The sequence below is a fragment of the Centroberyx gerrardi genome, chromosome 3, assembly GCF_048128805.1.
Source record: "Centroberyx gerrardi isolate f3 chromosome 3, fCenGer3.hap1.cur.20231027, whole genome shotgun sequence".
In the NCBI taxonomy this organism is placed as follows: Eukaryota; Metazoa; Chordata; class Actinopteri; order Beryciformes; family Berycidae; genus Centroberyx; species Centroberyx gerrardi.
This window is the reverse complement of record NC_135999.1, coordinates 24,936,808-24,958,803: the sequence shown is the minus strand read 5'-3', so window position 1 is coordinate 24,958,803 and position 21,996 is coordinate 24,936,808. Positions and strand designations below refer to the sequence as shown.

The window sequence follows — 21,996 nt, the reverse complement described above, 5'->3', positions numbered from 1 at the left end:
CTGGGAAACTGAAGTTTGGGTAGATTTACTTTCCATTACATCCCTGCTATAAAAGTTGTAATTCTCCCTGTTTTGCAAGCAGAAATTACTCACTGCACTTTATTTGTGTAACCAGGATGACACTCAGTACTCCTGGCAACATAGAAATGGAACATGAGGAGGGAAAGTTAGATTACAAAAACAACAGATTATATCAAGTATCCAACACACAAGACATGTCAAACAAGAACCCACTGGGCCATCAATGACTGTCTTTATTAGCCTACTTGAGATTTTGAGTGAGCCTACTTGAGAAGTGAGCTGGTTTGCTGTAAGCTGGTCAGCTCTGCAAGTGACTGTTCATTAAATGGGTGATAGTATGAGATGACCACAGAGAAAACCACTTCACATAATGTGTCCATCCAGCAGAATGATATTTCCAGGGACGCTGCAGTTCATGTCCTTTTTTCCACTGGGTGTCTCTTTAAGCAGAAGGTTCGTAGGTGAAGAGGAGGTAAGTGCAGCGAGTTATCAAGTAAAAGCTTTTAGATCAGTGTCGGCTCTAAGCTTTAACAACAGGGCCATCTAGTGTCCGATTCACCACACAATCACACCAGTGATAGCACAAGCAAAGTTTAAGGACAAACAGAGACATTTCCTCTCTGTTCCTTCAGCCTGGTTGCCAGGAACTGACTATATAAGGCTGTTGAGCGCTGAGGAATTTCAGATGGCTGAACTGCAGCAGATCTGACCCCTCACTTGCTTGGAACAAGGCCACAGCATGAGTCAGGCAGTCAGTTACTGTTTAGCACCAACAGATGGCAGCACTGGATCAGAGAGCGGCCTGACATACAGAAGAGAGCTTGTTTCACTGAACAGTGCCAATGTGCAAATCACAGGTCGTCAGTATAACAATAACGAACATATCAAGCGTAAATTAAGATTACAAAAATTACAGAAAAATTAGAGAAGAACATAGAAAATAAGTCTATATAGTAAAGTATTTAACTGACTAACTAAATAAATAACTAAATAAGACAAAAGAAAGAAAAGAATATTGCTCATTGGATTGGTGATCAGGGTCTTGCAATAAAAACATTATCACAATGTTTTAAGATCATAACATTTTTCTTATTTTTCAATAACCTTTAGCGAAACAATGACATATCCTATTTCTAGTAAAAATAACTGGAGATGAATAGAATTTTCCCAACACAACAAATAAATTTAGAACATATTCAAGAGACGTTATCTTGCTTTTCAAAGGAACATATAATATTAACAATATTTTTTGATGAATTTATCACATCTATATTCTAGAATGAGAAGAAAAAAAAAAATTCACAATAGGACTTTGGTCTATCTATCTATCTATCTATCTATCTATCTATCTATCTATCTATCTATCTATCTATCCATCCATCCATCTGCTGAACAGTGGCAAAAAGTTAAACAGACTGACCAGGTCTTAAGGTGAACTAAGAAAAGATCAGGTGGCAAGGTACAATTAGCTCCTCTCAGTCCTCCTTAATATCCGTGTGTCTAGCACCTGAGCCTCGCCAGCTATTCTTAATCACAGGTTCATCTATTTCCGGCTCTGGCCTTAATCTCTGGGCCTATCTGGGGCTGTGTTGACAAGGAAATGTGCCTCAAATAGCACACTTGCATATGTGCTTAGTGTACACCGTTTTACAGTCAGGATCACACGGCGTCCCTGAGGTCAGATCTCAGTGGAGATGAACCTGAGGAAACACTGTTAGACAAGAGAGGAAGACAGAGAGTGTGAACGAGCAGCAGTTGCGTTCTTCCAGACAGCAAGGCCATCGTTAATGCAAATTTTAGCTATTTATTTTCATTAAAACGTGGCTTTGTCTAGATGTATCCAGATTATGTCACACGTTAATGAGGATGAATTGCTATATCTAACATATTACCATTAATGGACTAATGAGTGCAGTACATGTAACATATTAATGGTAGCCTAAACTGAGAATTATGAAAGAGCTGAACTGGAATAATGTAATAATGTCAAGAACTTACCGGTGTGCTCAAACTGTAAAATATAAGCCACAGAGAGAGCAATAGTTGTTCCTTCCACTTACCATGTGCAGGTAATGCAAAGGCTTTTTTTTCTGATGCCTGGAATCTGATTTCCTTAATGTTTTTTATACCGAAGCCAAAATGCTTTGGTGAAGAGCAATCTTACCTTACACTTTTTCCTGAAAGAGCAACACTAAAGTGAGATAGGATGAAACTGTGATACTAGCGACAAGTTGCGCAGTGTGTTAGTAGTTGACTTTCCCTGAGCGCAACAGCAGAATAAGATTTAGTTCCTAGATTGTGTTATGTCTCAGAAAAATGACTCATGATTACCGGCTTCCTAGAAATGTTTGATTTCTATCTATTTACCGTAACAACCAAAAAAGTGGTGGTAGACCAGTGTGTGTTCATGAGTCAAAGATCATTTCTCTGAACCGATCAGCTAGTGTTGTTGTCTTTTCTGTGGAAAACATTTAGTGATGTGAAAGTACTTTCACAGGCAACAGGTAGTTGAAATAAAGAATATTATTTTTGAATAAACAAGACTTTTATCAAGGAAATAGGATATTATAAAAGTATACTAATAACAATAGACTCGGGTTTTAGAGATTTGGAATGATGAACTTCAGGTTTGGATTTATTTTCCAAAGGAAATATATACCGTAGCATAAATTCAGAAACATATTTCTTGCCAAATGAAATACATTAGATACACTGCAGTTTGGAAATGAACTCCTCACATCCAGACTGTCAATAAAGCCAGGCCAATGAAGACTGAAATGAGGAGTCACACATTAGTCACACGCTGCACACACTTAAACTCTTCTAAGCTGATCAGGAGCTATAAGCTTCCGCTACCTATTTGCTCAGGCTAAGTGCTTAGTTTGAGTGAAACTACAGCAAAACAAACAGAAATAGTTTAATCCAGCAACTTAATCAATCAAGCCTCATCATTTTATCGCCTGTTAAACTCAATAGGGCATAAATACTTAATTCAACTGTATTAACTGACACAAACTATAATGATGTTACAGGTTGTGACTGGAATTTAGTCCCAGTGTATATAAGGCAACAACAAAAAGCCAAACAACAATGTAAAATGAAAAATCACTTCCATGTTTGTCTCCTGTTTGGACAAAAGTATTGTTGGATTATATATCATTTGATAACATTTATGGGTATAATTTTTGTTGATATTGAATCTAGACACTGATCATGACCTTTGACCTTTAAAACACACAAAAAGCAGTTACTGCTGTTTACCTATGAAGGCCAGAATAGTTTATATATATTTCTTCTAAACAGAGAAAACTCATAGACTGATGTATTTAACCGCAACCTCAACCAATCAATAAAAGCCGAGTTCCAGCGCTAAATTAGGCTGCCAGGAGCTGTCAGGACGGGAGATAATGACATTTCCCCTTGGGGTGGTCATCCCCTTGTATCAATATCCCACTCACTGATCGCCTCCTCACCCCCAAACCGCCCTGTTTCCCACTTATTGTACAGTACATCCCCACCCACATGTTCTCTCACTTGCCTTACAAAACAGAACGTTTCTCCCTGTGCTATAATTAGCTCCTGTAGCCTAGTCTGTGCTAATGCACTATAAAAGCCTCGCTGGCCTGGCTAATCCATAGACAGCGCTACAGATTCACACCTTCATCTCGCCACAACATGTTCTGTACACGCTGAGAGCCTTAGCGATAGCACAGTTGGCACCCACAAACTATTGGAATTTGGGTACAAGTACAGAGTGGCTGAGGAGAAAAAGGGAGTGGCATCAAGCAGAAAGAGACTGAGCGGGAATTGCAGAAATACGACAAAGTATCGTCAGGAAAAACCACAGGGAGGCCGTTACAGGTGAGTTGTTTGATTAACAGGAGTGGAAATTTACCTAAAAAGGGTCATCATTTTAAATATTCCTGTATAGCGCATAGAAGATGGTGCTACCAGGGTCAGGAGCTCTATTTATAAGGAAAAGGAAAAGTATGCTCTTGTGGTACTGGAAAGTGTTCTGGTGGCTATTATCGTCCCCTATATAGTGCCCATATGTTATGTTTGACCTGAGGATGCTCTGGCTATGCTTAAAGAGTGTTTCTATTATTAGAACAAAAAGCAATTAAATATTGAAAGTACATGCCAGTGGTTGGAAAGAACTTCACATTGACTTGACACAGACTGTCTTAGCTATGTCTTAAATTAGTTCAACTCATTAGTTAGTCTCAACTATAGATGAAAACTCATTGATCTTGTTTTCAATGAAGAAATGTCTCAAAGGAGTGGATACCCATGTGGTTTAATGTTCAGTATACCACAGCAACATTAAAGGACAGTGTCCTCCCTCTGCAGGATGAAGCCCAGATGTCTTCTCTCCACAGTGGACATCCTGCCTACCATCAGTGAGATGCAGGAGAGCGACCTAGAAGATGGAGACCCAGAGTGCCCCACCCACAGCATGCAGGAATATTTGGACTCCATTAGGGAGCTGTCCCAGCCCGCTCCCTACCCGCGCCACGGCCCGCTCAGAGGCCACCGGCGGTGGATGACACGCCCATCGCCCCGTGCCAATGGAGGATGCTCCATAGTTACACCCGTGGCTCCGTCATCGTACATTCATTCCTCTAGCACCTATGCACCCTGGACTCCCATCGGCCTATCGGATGTGTCGCTCACAGTCATCCACCAGTCAGATTGCGAGACATCACAGCATTTTAACCACAACCTGTTGGACCGGTTGGTTGCTCAGTCCCTGTTCGCAGGTCTGGTTTGAGCCAAGAGGCTCAGTTTAGCAAGCGAACAGATTACCTTCATGAGGAAACAAGCCTGGATTACTCAATTATCCCAGCATGGTGGTTTGACATTGGCTCCATGCTGCATGATTTACTTGCAGTATGTGCAAGAGTCAGTTCAGCAGAGCTACTTTAAGAAAGTGGCATGCTTTCCTTGGAGTTTGAGGCCTTGAAATGAGTGGAACATTTGAATAAAAAGTGAATGAGGACAAAATAATAAGGGCAGCAGAAACAAATGAAGGAAGATGAGGCAGGATGAATCAACCTCAGTTGAATAGCACCTTCATTTATACCTGTACTGTATTCAGCCTCACTCAATAAGAGTGCTTTTCTAGGACATCTTTCATAAAGATTGCTTTTACGGTAAATATTTCCCAGATATATATCTTTAAAGACCTTTTGTGCAATTTTGAATAAAACATTTCGGTGAATAAAGATGAAATGAATCAACTAGCTTCAGCAATTACTTTTCTCTGTTTCTTAAGATGCAGTGCAGAAACAGTGCTGTCCTTCTTTTCTATTGTAGGCTATGCTTCATGTTCTACTAGATAGTTTTAGTTTCCTTTTCCCCTAAATCGTGTGACCATGTGGAAAGTGTCTCCAGCTGGGCCTTGGCTGGATTAGTCTTACTGGGCCCCATCCAGCCCATTACACTATCCAGACATGTGGTGAGAGGGAGAGGGATGACAGCGGCCTCTTGAGACGTTTCCACAGAATAAACAAACCTGATGTTAGATGTTTAAAACTTCAACGAAATGTTTCATACGTATTGCATAACTTTGCAGATGTCAAACACTGAACATGAACACAAAGTGTTCTAGGGAAAATTGATCATAACCAAACTTGAGGAAGTCGGGGTCAAGTGACCTGAGCTGATGCATCACGAAATATATCAGTGATGGCATGTAGATAAAAAGCGACTTACTGACACCCATTTCATTATATTTCCTGTAATCTTGTTTTACACTCACTATTGCACCAGCTCATGCAGACTCATTTACTGTAAAGTGCTGCTCCAGCAATGCGGCTGTTTACAACATTTGATTTCTTTTTAATTGAAACCAAAATGATGTCGAGGTGCAGATAGATATAATCTATTCTCCAAAAGCTTGTTAAATTAGAAAGGACTGAGTTTCAGTGAGCTGCGCTCTGCAATAAGATGTACTGCAGGGTGCCAGTAGAGTGATATAAAACAGATTTGCCACAGTCAATTCAGACTTTTATTTTGTTGTAATATCCCAGAAAACCATCTGATGTGTAAACACTCTCAATTGTGGCTTTAAATATGACATACACCTGGAGATAGCGGTAAGATAATAAGAGCATTGTGTCAAAAGAGACTGTGAGATCCCGGCATTGAGGTAATCATATAAAAAGAATCCATCTCACAAAATACAACCCATCGGTCCAAAATACAGCAACAATTCAAAATAAAGGCGATATTGGGATGATGCTTTTGTATAAAGTGTACAGTGGGAGGATGCATTATTATGCTGCATCCTGGTTAAATTATTGCCAATACATCTTTTATTTTGTTTATTTTGCACATTCATAACAGGTTATGACCAGATTAGTGACATATTCATTAAGGAACATTTCTTTTCTACTGGCTGCATTGCACAGTTCTGCAGCATGATAATACACCGCAGATCGAAATTCCACTGAACATTATAATTTTCTGATCTGCCTATAGATTCAGTCCTGACCTCTCAATTCATGCCCACTCAGCCATTAAACACCTTGAAATTTGATTTGACAGTGGCTCGGGTGGAACACACACACACGCACACACACACACACACACACACACACACACACACACCAACAACAAATTCTAAGTAGTTTCTTTAGGATCTCGTTGTTCTACCATTTTCCACCATCCTGTTTATTTTCTCATTCAGATTCTGGTGTTCAGTTGTGTCCTTGCTTGTCATTTTGATTTTGTTGTTGTTGCTTAGTTTGACTGATTTATCTCTATTGTTTCCTTTGAGGTGAGATGTTTGTATAAGCACCTTCGGCTTTCTTTTATCTCACCTGCAAAAATCACTTTGCGTTGCGTCTTTCTGTGATTTTTGTCATCATACTTTGTCACTGTGGTTGTATTACTTTGCTTCCGCGTTCACCGAGTGAGTGAATAAATAAACTAAACTAAGTCAGCGCTATATTGTTGGAAATAACATTACTTATTATTATTATTATTAATGTAAATAACACCTTCAAGGTAGAGCAGCATCCAGGGCCACGCTCAGACATGTCTCACGAAGATTATAGTATAATCTTGGTATAATATAATATAATCATTATAATAAATCTTGGTTTATGGTTGCGTCCTTTTGCTGTCAATCTACCTTTACCTTCATATTAAAGGTAGATTGACAGCAGAAGGACCCAACCATAAATCGTTGAGGATGTCACGATAAAGTCGAAGTCTTAGTTCCATTATTATCATCAATGTGAGAAAATACCTGATCAATATTACCTTTTATGAGTAATAATAATAATATGTTTATTTATATAGCAACTCAAAGTGTTTTACATTAAATAGATTGATTAAAACAATAAATGGACTAAAAACAGTAAATGGATTAAAAACATTACATTAAAATCACATTAAATTTCCGCTCATACTCCATCTTGTCAGGTTACTTGCAGGTTTACATGTCCGCAGAGTGCGGTTACTTTACAGTCAGAGTGGTTATATTGGAGGGAGGGAGCAACTTTGGTGGTTTACATTAAAGATCCTTCAGATAATTTTCTTCCCATAGGCAGTTTGGAAAGTTTTCATCCATCTGTAGCCAGGCACATTAAACTGAAATGTGACGACCATGTAATGATCTGAGGGACTGCTGGTCTGCAATGTGCTATACAATCATATTGGCTTTGAAATAAAGCTGTTCATTTAAAGGGGGCATCAAGTAATCTATTACTTTATTGACTTCTATCAGCGACCAAGAAATTGCAGCAACAATAGAGACTAGAGAAAGCTAGCTAATTAAAGCAGAGATCCAACAGAAAAGTCTACTGAAGAAGTTATAAATCATGATGCAAAATAATACGGCTTTGTCATTTGCTTTTTTGACTTGAGAAGAAGGGTTTTTAGCCTTCGTAGATTAAATGTTTTGTGGCGTTGGTTGCTCATCCTCCATCGTTGAGCAGTTGATAATGCGTGTAAGTGTGTGTGTGTGTGTGTGTGTGAGTGTCTTGAAATTCCAATGGGCAGGAAGTTTTGAAATCCAGAAATCTCGGCGCCTGGCAAAGTAATTGTTGTGTTGAGTCACTGATCAAGTCAAGTTTATTTATGTAGCACAATTCGTACACAGGGCAACTCAAAGTGCTTTACATGATTAAAAGAGAGAAATAAAAACAGATGGATAAGATAAAAGTAAATAAGTAAAAGTAAGAAAATTAAAAACAAGAAAAGAGTTTCTGAACACTGAAAGTTAGAGTAAGGGCAACATTATAAAATCAGCAAGAGTGTTAAAGTATAAAAATCTAAGTTCTGGTACTGACCATTAACCCTATCAAACATCTGCAGATACATTATGGTCATTTTGTGCTATGGGATAGTAAAAGCCTTGCTTATCGCACCTGAATGTGGATTATTCAATTGTGAATGACATCCGTTATATGTTACAGTCCTGTCACGAGTTTCCATAAGAGAAAGTGTGTGTTCCAAACCGGAGACTCCACCACAGACAGGAAGAGATTCATCCTGAGTCTTAAGCCATTATTCACACCACTAACCATTTCAGCATGTTAACTGAAACAGGTGCTGGTCGTCTTGGTATTGACCTGCTTCCTTGGAGAGAGACAGATTATAGCACCCCTCCGCTCATGACTGGTCACAGCGTCATCGTGTTTTTGTGGCTGCCAGTAACAGTTGGGTGTGTGGAATGTGTGTGGTATGACAGTAAAGAAGAGAGGCGAAGGAGAGAGTAATATTTCTGCACATTATTGTTCTTGGAAAAGTTGCTTTGACTTGACAAATACATTTCTCTCTTATTGTCAGTCAGTTTCTCACTTATAAATGAACATATTATTTATTATTCAGCACAAGAAATGAATATAGCCTCATATGATTTTTAATTTATGCTGAGTAAACGTCCTGAGCTTACACTACTTCATAGCCGCCCGTTTCAAATAGCTTTCAAATAGCACAATATACAATAACCCCCTCCCACCACCACCACCACACACACATACACACACAAACACACACAAAGCAGGTTTGCATGCTAATGTCGATTAGCCACAGTAATTAGCAAATGCTAGCCTATGTATTATGCTTTAGCTAACTTAGCTCACGTTAGCTCTACAGAAAACAGGAGGCTCACTCAACTAGCCAATGTCCGGTATAAACCTCCACTAGTGCTTTGTTTAAACAAAATAAATAAGTAGTTCCTGACCGTTGCAAATAGGCTGTAATGTTAGTGTCAGGAGAAAGTAGAGCACAAAGTGTGTTGTCCAAAAAGTTGAGTGTTGCAGGCTCTTACTTTGACACTTCCTGCTCATGAATGTCATCACAATCCTCTCCCCTCCTCCATCATAAGACAAATTGAAATTTGATATCAGCTGATCACTGACTCTCACTGATCACTCACTGTCAAAAGGTACATGGACCCCACTTTGCTGAGTGCTACCTGGACGTTCAGCAGGCTCAACGCTGTCACTCTGCTCTCAAGTCTCAGGCTGGGACTTGCAGAGCAGTGACAATAGGCCTACTGTTTATTATGTGAAAGAGCTGACTAAGGCATGCTTGGCTCTGGATTAACTACAGTGGAAAGAGAGTAGCAAGCTAACTCATCACTGGTTTATTTGAATTAGTGGATGTAACTGATGAAATAGTGTATGAAATCTACATTTTCTGTATAAATTGTTGATTACTTGTTATGTAAAAATGCAAATTGCAGTGGCCTTTTCTGTAGAAATCTGATAGCAATTAATGCAAAAAAGAGGAAGCGACAGCTGACTTTGATTTGGTAGCCTGCTTTCTATAAATTTAGCAGAAAGTACCTAGAAAATAAGCTTTAACAGCTCACTTTAATTTAAGGGTCTTAAAGAATGCAATAAAAATACAATTTACTTCTGTAAACTTCAAGCAACTTGAAGCTACATTGCTGCCTGAGGAAGAGCGCCAAACTTGAAACGCGTTGCAAATGAGTAGCTGCGCAACCAACCTATAATTGTGTTCATTTATTGCGTTGAAGTGCTTGTATATTTTTTCAGCACTACTTGTAGCAAATAAACCTGTTTTGTGCATTATACGGTTTCTCACCTTTTCTATTTCATGTTTCTCTGAACCGATCTTTCCACTCCCTTTTTGTGTGGATTCCAAAGAAATTTCTTAATTAGAATTAATTAGAATTTCAATGAAATTTCATATGTTTCTGGCAAATTCCCAGTAATTTTGGATACACTTTTGACAAATTATTAAGTAATTAGTAGGGATTTATTATGGGCCTTTCAAATTAAGTGTTACCCAGTATTGCATTGCATTGCAACACCAAAGCCATGTTATCCTGGACACCCCCACCCCGACTCCCACTCCTACTCCCACTCCCACCCTCGTGGTCTGGCCCTTTCCAACTCTGATGTCATCAAAGTTCACAGGAAGCAAGTCTGTAAAAGTTGGCATGGGTCCAGCTGCGGCGATTCCTGACAGGCCGCTATGTTTTATTTAAGATTTGGGTTGCAGACATGCCCGGGCAAAATGTGCCCTTTATTAAGCATTAATCATCTCGATATGTAGTTGACTCACCTTATTTGAGCTAAGTCAGTGTGTCAGGAATTCACTTAGTTTATGTCCTGCTTTCCCTTTCCCTATCCCTCCTCTCGCCCACCCAGCGCTGAACACATTCCACAGTCTATCCTGAGTGAGTGGAAATTCCGCAGAAAGTTGAGCCTGCCGGGAAAAGCCATGGACTCTGGGAAAACCCACTCGCTGCATGTGTATAAAAAGGGAAGTGGATCACAGCAGCTCTTCAGTTTTCACTTCTCCCCTCAAGTGGATCTTGAGCTCTCGCTTTCTCCTTGGAGGGATTTCTTGACTTGTCACCCATCAATCTCTCTGCAGAGCAACATGGCCTTTTCACCGAAAACCAGCTCGCTCCTCCTGGGATTTGTGATTGCAGTTTGCATACAGCTCTACGAAGGTGAGTTTTTACCGTAGCTTCGCTTTAAAGTAAGCTTTATTTTACTGTGGCTTTACTTTAAACTTTTAGGTATGCTTCAATTTAAAGGATAGCATCCATATTCAGTGCATGATGTGGTATTGACGCAAAAACAAACAAAAACTGCAAAAGATTCTTCTGATTTGTTTGGTTATGATGATGCATGAATGCAACCGTCTTGTATAATTACAATAAAAGAGCTACTTGTTTCAGTGTTTGAAGAAAAACAAATGAAATATTCTCCATTGTAGCACTTGAGGTTGCGGTCTAATTGGTTTCTAAATCTTCCCCCTGCAGCTCAGTTCGTTCCTGGAACCAGGTGTTCATGTGAACAAACCGTCAACTACACTCGAGGTCCCTTTTCAGATTTCAGAGTCATCGAAAACGCACAAGGCTGCGATAAAGTTGAAGTCATGTGAGTTTTGAATACACATTCAAACATTCAATTTCTGTAGCTCTGTAACATTTGTAGTGTCATAAGTCATGTTATTGTTATATTGACTTTTTTCTGTTTATCTTTTCTCAGTGTCACCAAAAAACATCCAGACAACAGCACAGAGGATGTCTGCCTGAATCCTACTGCAAGGCTGGGCAAGGCCTTTCTGATATGCTGGAGGTAAGTTACAACATACAAATCATCATCACCGACAACATCGTCACCACTCAGTCACACAATAACTATACCAAGGTTTGGGTCAAGTCACCTTCAACTCAACCAATACATCCAAAAGCTCTTCTTAAAAAGGTTTATATATCATATCTTGGATGAAATAACTGGGAATGTCTGCTTTATTGCTTTATCATTACCCATTTAAGTGAAATGGCCCCAACACTTTACTGCAGACTGGTGATAGACACACACGCATCTAGTTCAATAGTATTTACACACAGTTTTTTTTTCAAAGCTACATATCGGCTCAATTTTAAATCGAGCAGCTCCCACATCAGACCATGTAAGACTAAAGCTGCACACATATTTCAAGGCTCTCTAAAAGGTAATAAACTGCATCTGAGGTATATTTACTGAGCGAATCCTCCAGCAACAAGTGAATTTTACTCGGCTTTAATGGAGAGCTGGGGCAGAAAATCGCACCACTTCAACACATTTGATTTGGCCCAACGACACAGCATCAGAAAGGTTTTTGTAGAGCCAAAGCTTGTGGTGTGTTTCCAGTTTGTAGCTGCATAAAATACTGTAAATGAGATTGAGATCCTCCTGCAGTATGAGGAATTTAATTCCAAAACTTTGGATGAAAAATCCATATCTTAGGTTTATCTAACAACTCAATATGCAATATCTCTTTCTTTAAAAGTACCATGTATATATTTAATTTTGTGCAATCATAAGAATAGTTGCCACTTTTTTCTATTGGTAGATATCTTATTCTAGAGCAAAACTCTTCATATATGAATGTACTTAATGATTTGCTGCAGAGCAAGCACTACTCTTGGTGTAAAAAGTCTCAAAGCACTGTGTTCAGCATGCGACTCATTGCACAAACACCCATATGTTTTGAATTAGTTGGTCCTTTGGCCTAATCCCAATTTGCTTTTTTACCCTTTTCCACAGAAAGATAAACAGAGACAATGGCCAAAAGGTGATTTGTGTGAAACGAAGCAACAAAAATGGGGAGAAAAGATAGAGGCCTGACTGGGAAAATCCACTGGACTGGAGCCCCTGAGGTCGCATCAAGACCAAAGCACAACTGAAGAATGCTGAGAGCAGAGCTTTCACTGCACTCCTCCACTGGAGAGGACTGGGAAATAACAGCAAGGGAAGGGGGGGATGCACGGGGTGGGTGGGTGGGTGGGGGGGGGGTGGCTGGAGGTAGAGAATGAGGAGTATGGGAAAGAATGGAGGAATGGGAAGTTAAAAGGGGAAAGATATATATATAGTATATATATAATACAGGAACAAGTCTGTCCATTAAATGTTTTGATCACTGTCTGAAAACTGTAACACACTTTTTTATGTATTGATGCTAGCATTATTATTTAAGTCGACTTATTTATTATCTATATTTCGTTTCTTAATTATGTTTTTACTGTGTTTGAGCAAATAAAATTAATTTTGATACAACTCACAGCTTTCTGGATGTTTTGTTCTCCCAGTTGTCCAGAATAAGTTGGAGCTAATGACCTTTGCAAGAAAGAAGTTGTTGTTGGGATTATGGAAACCATCTGGTTTCAACTGCTATTTTTGTTTACTTACACTCCTAATGCAATCGATGGCTTGCTACCAACATTTCTGTGGTTGCGCTGTTGCTTATTATTGAAGTACACAAAATAATTATGATTTTGCTGCTAAGACACACAGCTGGCACTTGGAGGGCATTGCAGTGACTTTGTTGCGGGGAGTGATGCGTTGAAGAGGGAGAGAGGGGCTTTTGTATGATAACAATTAAAAGATGCCCATGAGAAAATCTGACCACAGCTGTTTCCAACAGCTGCAGGCGGGATGAGAGAAGAAAGCTGGATTCCTGAAGCGTCTCATGACTCAATTGACCGAGGTGGAGAGCAGCAAATTGCAACTGTTAAAGTTCCAGTACTTGAGTTCATTTGAGGATGTGGTACTTGGAGGAAACGTTGTTATAATATACTGTGGAAAATTTTGATTGATTTGCACCATCTACTGGAGGTAAGATGATAGAGACATGACCATGAAATCAGTAGAGGCAGGTAAATAAATGTGAATTCAGTAGCACAACATGTGAATACAAAACAATATCTCAGATGATATAAAACCTTACTCAAGAGACTAGAAGGTGAAAAGATTGATTGAAAAGATGAACATTTTAAATAAAGGCAGCACATTCATCCCCTGTCTTTCCGTCGATGCATACTAACATGGTGGCCAAACACTAATGCTGAGTGGGCTATCGATTGGCCGAGGCTGACTCTGCCTCTTGGCCATGCCAAGCTCCTCTGAGTGATCAGCTGAGCCAACATGTCTTGATTTTTGACCATTACTTTGCTGGAGAGATAAACTTTGCTAGAGAATATCAGAGCTAGTCCAGCTCACTCCAGGGAAATCAGAGCCGGCTTGGTCTGGGTCAGAGCATAGGAGTGTGGGAGAGAATAGATCCTCGATAAGCTCACTCACTCCCTGAGTCCTGAGGCTGTGCTCACCATGCCTGACCACACACACACACACACACACACACACACGGGACGCATAACTCAGCAAACACAGACACAGGTATACACATACATGTGCATGCTCTCCATGCCCCCTCGACCCCCCACCACAAACACACATGCACTCATACTGACACACACACAACATATGGTAAAATATAAGCTACATGGTGCAAAAGCCTCATGGGTAAAAACAGCAGAGCCTCCTCCACACTGAGCGACTGCCAATGATAGCGGATATCGAACAGTATCCGCTAGCTGCTTAGCTCTGCCCCACGACAGCAGTAAGACCTTCACCACAAGACCGAGGCAGGCAGATATATTAACCACAGCTGACACTTGTAATCTAGTCTTGAAATGACAGTTGCTGACACTTCAGCAACTTGCGGAGAAAGACCTCTTCCAGGCTATGATCAGAAATCCAGTTAACAATTACAGGTTATTTTACGATTGCTTTGGAGCAACTTTTAAAACAGAGTTTCAGTGGGCAAACGCTTAATGCAAAGAGTCAAACTGAGTTGCAAAATTCCTACCTTAAAGATGCACTGGGCAAGATTTTTATGTAAAAATACAACCGTCTTATCAGTCCAAACCACAAAGCACCCCATCCCCGCTAATAGAAACACTGTAGATTCACTGTATTTGCCCCAATTAAATTCTGGTGTCAGGTATAGTCACTGGTGGGGACTAAGGATGAAACAAAAAAGTTGCTCCTAAACAGCAGTGAGCCAGCGCTCTGTCCAGAGATTCACTAACGATAGATGAAACTCTTCAGCGGCACCACTAAGACGGAATTCAGGTCCGAGGAGTGTGCGGTCTGCTGTTCACATGTGTTTTGATGCAAAATTAAAACAGTTACCTCTCTCTGCCAACATGCAAAGCTGCCCGGTGCAGCTTTGACACACAAAATGCTGTTATTACATACAAAGTGCACAACTCTAAATCCCATGGTCCCTTCTCAGAATATACACCCGTCTCATTAATACTTAAAATGCTTATTGCTAATCATGCAGATCACTAAATCGAATCAACATACTTCCAACAACACTGTCCAAGTTAGTAGCATTGCAACACAATTGTAAACAGGGGTGGGTAGTAACGCATTACAAGTAACGCACATGAGTAAAAAAGTAGTTTTTTTTAAGGAACGAGTACTTTTAGTTCTTTTTTTTAAACTGTACTTCTACTCTTTACTCGAGTATATTTTTGAGCCAGTAATCTACTTTTTACTTCACTACATTTGCCATTTATACCTTCGTTACAACTAGTCTGCTCTAAATGCGGGGATAGAGGAGAGCGTGCGAGGAGCACCTCTACTGCAGATGCCAAGTTGCCAGCTGCCTGGAAGAAAAATAAGCACCTCCTGTCTTTTGACCACGATGCGATGATGACGGAGCAAAACCCAGAACAAGAGGCGGCTTCCAACAAATGGGTATCCCCAAATGAAAAATGTGAATGGAAAGAAGTTTTCATTCTCTAGCTGATTGACTGAGGTCTTGGTACAGGGAGTAATACTACAGAACAGAAAATCGGTATCTACAGAAAATTCGGTATCTACTGAAATTTGGGGCTGTAATAGGTTTGGTTACTTTGATAATGTCTGTAAATACTAGAGTTAAACAGACTTATATTCTGTTTTATAAAGGGCTAAGACAGTTTTATCAACAAGTGCTGTTTTTTCATTATTTTGCACTGGCCCACACACCCTAAAAAATATTAAAATGGAAAGTAACTTGTACTTTGAGTAATTTATTAACCAGGTACTTTTTTACTTTTACTTGAGTAGGTTTCTCAAATGGCAATTTTCACTTTTACTTGAGTCATTTTTTATGGGAGTAATTGTACTTTTACTTGAGTATAGATTTTCAGTACTCTACCCACCACTGATTGTAAATCACTTCACCACTGAGTAAAAGACTGCTAGAAAATGTATGGCTGTTTCAACATGGAGCAGGGCAATGCAGGTGGGTCTACAGAGGGTCTAGATAATCTAAAATGGTAACAGTAGCCTAACTTCACATTACTTTACATTATTTGCATGTACACATTTGGAGTCAATCTATATTATAGATTGACTCCATATCTAATGGCTTGGTGTTTGCATAAAAATACAAGCATTACTGTAAGAGTAAATGCTTAACTGAGAATGTACAGTAAATTGATGCCATAATAAGGTATAATCACCAAATGTGTATCATCTGCTTTTTGCATAGACATATGTCTTTTGGGCACATGTGGGCTTTCTTACACAGTTGCATTCATTTTGCCTTGTAGATTATGTACTGGTATATAGGATTTTTTAATCCAAAAGTGTAGTTTCAAATACTTCACTACAATTTTTATTCATTGCTATTTAAATAATTTAAATATTAGTAAATGACTATTACATGTTTTGATTAGTGATATTTTTTGTTTAAAGACATCATTTCATAATGATCATTTTGTTATCTATATCATTTTGAAACTGCTGCAGGATGTTCTACCTCATTTGACAAAGTTGTTTTTATTTTTCATGCTATGTTTTTTTGGAGCCCAAAAATAGAAGTATAGAATTTTGAGAGATTTGCACATTGACACTCTATTGTGAAAATGGAGTCAAAGCAATCTAATTGCCCCTCTGAGCTCCATAATGATAGTAACACACAGGCCAATATGCACACACACTCTGTTCGTCACAGTCAGTCACACACATACTGTACATACACACTTTTTAACAGAGATAACAATTAAACAAGTAATACAATCTTTAGTCTTATCCCACCTCGATTACTGTCCAACAATCTGGTCAAGTGCTTCAAAACAAGAGCTTAATAAGATCCAGCTCACTCAAAACAGAGCTGCCCGCCTTGCTCTTCACTGCTCAATGAGGGGCAGTGTGGAAGGGATGCATGCCAGGCTGTCATGGATGAGGGTGGAAGAGAGACTGGCATGCAGCCTGGTCCAGTACATAAGAAACATTTGTGCCTTAAGAAAACCTACACACTTATATTCACAGCTAACACACACCAATGATAGACATTATTATGACACTAGACATGCCTTTATGGGACGCTTCACGTTACCTTCACCTAAAACCAATGCTTTAAAGAAGACTGTAAAGTATAGGGCTATGTCAGACTGGAACAAGCTACCACTACATTTAACCCAGATTACTAGTAAGATCAGTTTTAAAAATAAATTAAGAACAGCAATCATTCAGAAAGAAATCAGTTTAGGCTACATATGATATTCTGTATGTGAAGGTTGATTATATTTGTGGTGCTAACCTGATATATATCTAGTTTACTTATTCTATTATTTGCTTTAAACATTTACTGTTGAGGTGACATGAATGTGAGAGAACTATTTTTTTTTCCTCTTATTTTATTTCATTTTGTTTTGTTGATATTGTGGATTGTCCATTATGTGATGTTGTGTGGACCCCAGGAAGAATAGTTGCTACTGCGGTAATAACTAATGGGGACCCTAAATAAAACAATAAAACAATAAACATATACACACGTCCACACACACATGCACACCCAAGCTGTTTAGCTGTGGTGTGAGAAGCAGCTTAGATACTGAGACAGAAAACACACACACACACACACACACACACACACACCCTTGATCACAATATCATGTACACCCTGGCACACACACAGCGGCACAAACACTCACGCCATCAACCTGACAACTCAGCCATGTCTAAGCGCACCTCTACTAATTGCCATGCAGACTTCGGCCCACTCTCTCTCCACCCCAGTGCGTATCTATCGTATCTCCACAGCAAACCCCAAATTGAACTACAAGCTACAAACCAGCAGATGAAAGGAGGGTTAGTACATGAATAAAAGTCGTATTTGCTCCAGGCAAAACCGGGGTTCGTGTGCGTCTCTGAATCAAATTGCTCCCAAAGACGCCGGCAATATCCTTGGTATGTTGAATGCAAACAGCTGATGAAGTTTTTCTGAGGTTAAAGACTGACATTTAGACAGAATAGTACTTTATATTGTATTGCTGAACTTTCTGAGCCATTCACCCCAGCTCTTATGTTCCTCAGACTTATTTAAAATGTCATAGGACAAGCGCTGCTCTTAAAAGGATGTCGGCTTGCTTCCTTTATTGATCAGTGAACATGATGTGTAAAGGCCCTGTCATCCTGTTGCTAGGTGTTTCAGCTGTTACGACACTTATTACAGCGCTCTCCCAGGCTGTCACACCAATAGCAGCTCTGCGGAGTGATCCCTCTCCAACAAAACAAACAACAACACTTCATCAGTGTACCGGCTCCACATTATTAAAAACATTCGATTTTGGGAGGCATTTCATGTTCTCACAATTGCTACTAGTAATTTGTCTGGCACTTTGTAAAGGCTGCGACAAGCACGTTTAATTTTTAAACATTCTGCGGCAAGCACAAGTCCTGAGAGGGATCTCTGCATTTTATTTCCATGATATTATGTGTTGTTCCCTATTGCTTTGAAGTTTATATATAGCATTGTAAAAAAAAAAAAAAAGGACCAATGCTACTGTCTCCCTTGGATTAATATGCACTCTTGTATGCTAGAACAGATAAAATCAAAGTTATGTGAGAGCTGCCACTCGCTCCTCTGTAGTCCAACACACCCATGCTGTGCATCAGATGGAGAGAAAACTTTTTCAAAAAATACACATTGTACATCCTGATATTTTATTTATATGCATGGAACTCACCCAATCGCTTGTTGATGGAGCTGTCAGACAAAGGGAAAAGTGTAAATTGGCCAAACATCTTTGTGTCATGCAATATTTATCGAGCGCTGTTCCAGCAGGGCTTTCATGTGCTGTTTATTGCTTCAAACAGGGGCGAGTGGAAAGAGTGGACTTCAGTTGAAGAGAAAAAGTCAAGTGAGGGAGCAATGTGGAGGGACAGACGCAAGCAAAGAAGACCTTCTTCTCACACGATGAAAGCATGTCAGAATGTGACTCAAGCAATGTGCAAGTCTGTGTATCTATCTGTTGCTTCTGCATCCATATCTAAAGTTTTTTTGTGTGTATATGTTTTTGTGTGTGTGTGCATGTGTGTGTCAGTGTAGGTGCCTTGGTGCTTCCCTATACTCATGGATATACATTTCGCTGTTGCTGTTGCCATAACAAAACCCACTAACTCCAGATTTTTTGATTTTCATGTTTCAAGTTCAGTAGAAGGATGACATGCTCCTCTACCAGCTGGGAAAATTCCAGTAACCTTCGGCTTACGAAACCCTTTCAAAACCCATCGGATAAACTCCAAAATGCATGTTTGTCAAGCAAAAAACAAGGCAGTTTTTAATTAAACCCTGAAAAGATGACATACGAGGTTTTCACCTGACAGCGACGACTTGTGTGTGTGTTTGTATATATGTGTGTGCGTGGGTGTGTGTTTGTAGCAGTGTCGTCCTGGGTGTGAGACTGCCTGAGGCTTGGGGGGTTTGGATGGACCCTTTCATATCCCAGGTTGTCAATCAGGACCGGCTCCAGCCCCATAAATAAAGGATGGTGCAGCCACCCCAACTGCTCCCTCCCTCCCATAGTGTTGACTGGAGGCCTTGCCCGCTCCAGTCGCAGGCCCCCATATGCACCACTTGTCATTTTAAGTGCAGAAGGGGGTAACTGCACAGGGAGCAGAAAGACACAGCGCTGGCCCGTGTGTTGATTCCATGGACTTAATAACTACTGAGTAAACACAAAGCCACTGGCCCGTGACTCAGAATGCTGAACCGAATGCCAGATCGCAAGATGAATGATGGGGGCTCATGGGATGCGGAACAACGATACGAGATTTTTTATTTTTTTTCGACGTCACGCATGGCTTAAGTTATCCGCGGCGAATCACTACGATAATGTGGTTTACGCTCTGCTGGCTTTCCATGAGAACGAGTCGGAGTTATTGTTTTAATCATGGCAGTAATGGCCACACTGTACACTACGCAAATAATATCTCAATCAAATAAATTGGATTTTCTTCCACCTGATGTACTACTGGCCAACTCCGGAGCGGTGTGCTGTATGCGGCTTTGATTTACAAGGGAGGGGCAGGTGGAGGGATATGCAGAGGGAAAGCAGAAATCCACAGCCTGTCTGGGGATTGTTTCTGGTCACTGGTTCAGGTCCCCTGCTACTGACGCCCTCTGTCAAGTTGTTGAGATGCAGCGTGAGATGCAGCTCACATACTGAGACGGAGAAATACACAGACACACAAAGCCATATTCTCCCTCTCTCTCTTCTCGTCTCTCTCTTCCTCAGGCACACACACACACACACACACACACAGGCACTTGTGCACACAGAAACAAAGTGGCATCGACAAATTTAAACACACACACTTTCTCCCTTAGTCTCTCTCTCTCTCTCTCTCTCCGCCCCCCTCCCCCCTTTCTCTTTGTCTTTCTCTGGTTGCTGTTGAATTTGCATGTGCTGCTGCTTACTGACAAGATTACTAGGCAGTGGGAGGAGTGTGATCTCACAATGCAGTAGTGTTCACACTCTGCCCGCTCTCTAATCCCACTGAAACGCTACCACAGTGCAATCTTATCAACAAAAGAAAGAAAAAGGTGAAAATACATCTCAAATTGTGTCAAGGCTGCTTCTAATTCCCATATAGTTCTAAAAAGTTCCAGTAATCAAGTCTGATATCTTTCCATGGGAAGGAAAAATGGTTAGATTTAACCCATCTCAAGTCGGTTATTCCTCATCCAATGAGGAGAGCAGGGAGTGATGGTCAGCAATTCTAGAGAAATTATCTCATTTAAGATATTTGGGGAAATTAAATCTGACATCTCCACAGCTTGTTTTTGCCCCCCCCCCCCCCCCCCCCCCCCCCCCCCCCTCACAGAATTGCTGCAATTGCCGACGTCAACCTTAAGGGGGCAGCGACACTCTCCCCTACCGCCGTGACTTCATCAGCATGCTGCACAAAGCCCTGTGCACCCACCAGCCCTCGCTGTGCCCACTGTAAGGGGAGTCGTGGCTTACAGTGTTGAATTCATTAACCTTTTCGCCACTCCCATTGAAAGCGCATGGCAGCAATTGGAAATAACCCCATAGCACTTTAAACAGTTTAGTGAGAGGGCCGTGGATGGAAGAAAAGGGGCAGGACCCCATTTGTTCTTATCTAAAAAATGTCATCTCGCATCAGATGGTTAGTTATTCAGCAACGCAAGCCGTGTTTATGGGTGTGATGCGCGGTCATAGCCTGTCCAAGGGTTGACATGGTATACTATCGGACAGGCGACAAATTTTGGACAGAACTTATAATTGTCTCACTCGAGACAGTCTGATGGGCTTTCTGCGGTTGTGAGGGAGCTTTCAGTAGCTGTTTGTGTCAGTGTGACCAGTGTAGCATGGCATCAGAAGGAAAATTAAACCACAAGGAGAATGACACACCAGCTCGGATTCAGAGGAGTGAGCTACCTCCTCCTCCTCCTCCTTGTAAAGATAAAAACAGTTCAGTTTGTTATAGAATCAAACTGTTACTTTGGCACCTAAAAACTCAGTCTTTTCTCAGTAAATAATTTCTTATGCTCACCATTCACTATTTTCAACAACAAAACGTCCACCTGTGCCCCATTCACACTGGAATACACATGCACACTCTTATTCACACACAAAAACACGTGCACAGACACACAGATTGCAGTTTCCAGTTTGCTATCGAGTGGGACTCTGTTACTTTTGAAAGTGAATATCTAACATTTCTCTCAGTAAGAACATTAAATCTTTCAGTATGTTCACCACCCAGTGTTGTTTTAAACTGCGAAACATCCACTGGTACCCCGCGCGCACATACACACAGGAATTTAAGTGCTCTCTCTCTCTCTCACACACACACACACATAAATACGTGCACAGACACAGATCTAACATTCCTCTCAGTA

At 40.4% G+C, this 21,996-nt stretch overlaps 3 protein-coding genes across 3 annotated transcripts in view; 2 read left to right on the top strand and 1 right to left on the bottom strand.

The window, feature by feature from the left end:
- Positions 1-21,996, bottom strand: part of LOC139917216 (ATP synthase peripheral stalk subunit d, mitochondrial-like) — a 232,760-nt gene that overhangs the window by 48,722 nt on the left and 162,042 nt on the right. The window lies entirely within an intron of this gene.
- On the top strand, positions 3,832-5,202 carry LOC144538522 (uncharacterized). The gene is made up of 2 exons (XM_078282800.1): positions 3,832-3,882; positions 4,372-5,202. The coding sequence occupies exon 2, from the start codon at positions 4,373-4,375 to the stop codon at positions 4,790-4,792; it is 420 nt and encodes a 139-aa protein (XP_078138926.1). The 5' UTR covers positions 3,832-3,882; position 4,372; the 3' UTR covers positions 4,793-5,202.
- Positions 10,735-13,061, top strand: cxcl18b (chemokine (C-X-C motif) ligand 18b). Its single transcript, XM_078282604.1, has 4 exons — positions 10,735-10,963; positions 11,279-11,396; positions 11,508-11,597; positions 12,552-13,061. The coding sequence occupies exons 1-4, from the start codon at positions 10,891-10,893 to the stop codon at positions 12,622-12,624; spliced, it is 354 nt and encodes a 117-aa protein (XP_078138730.1). The 5' UTR covers positions 10,735-10,890; the 3' UTR covers positions 12,625-13,061.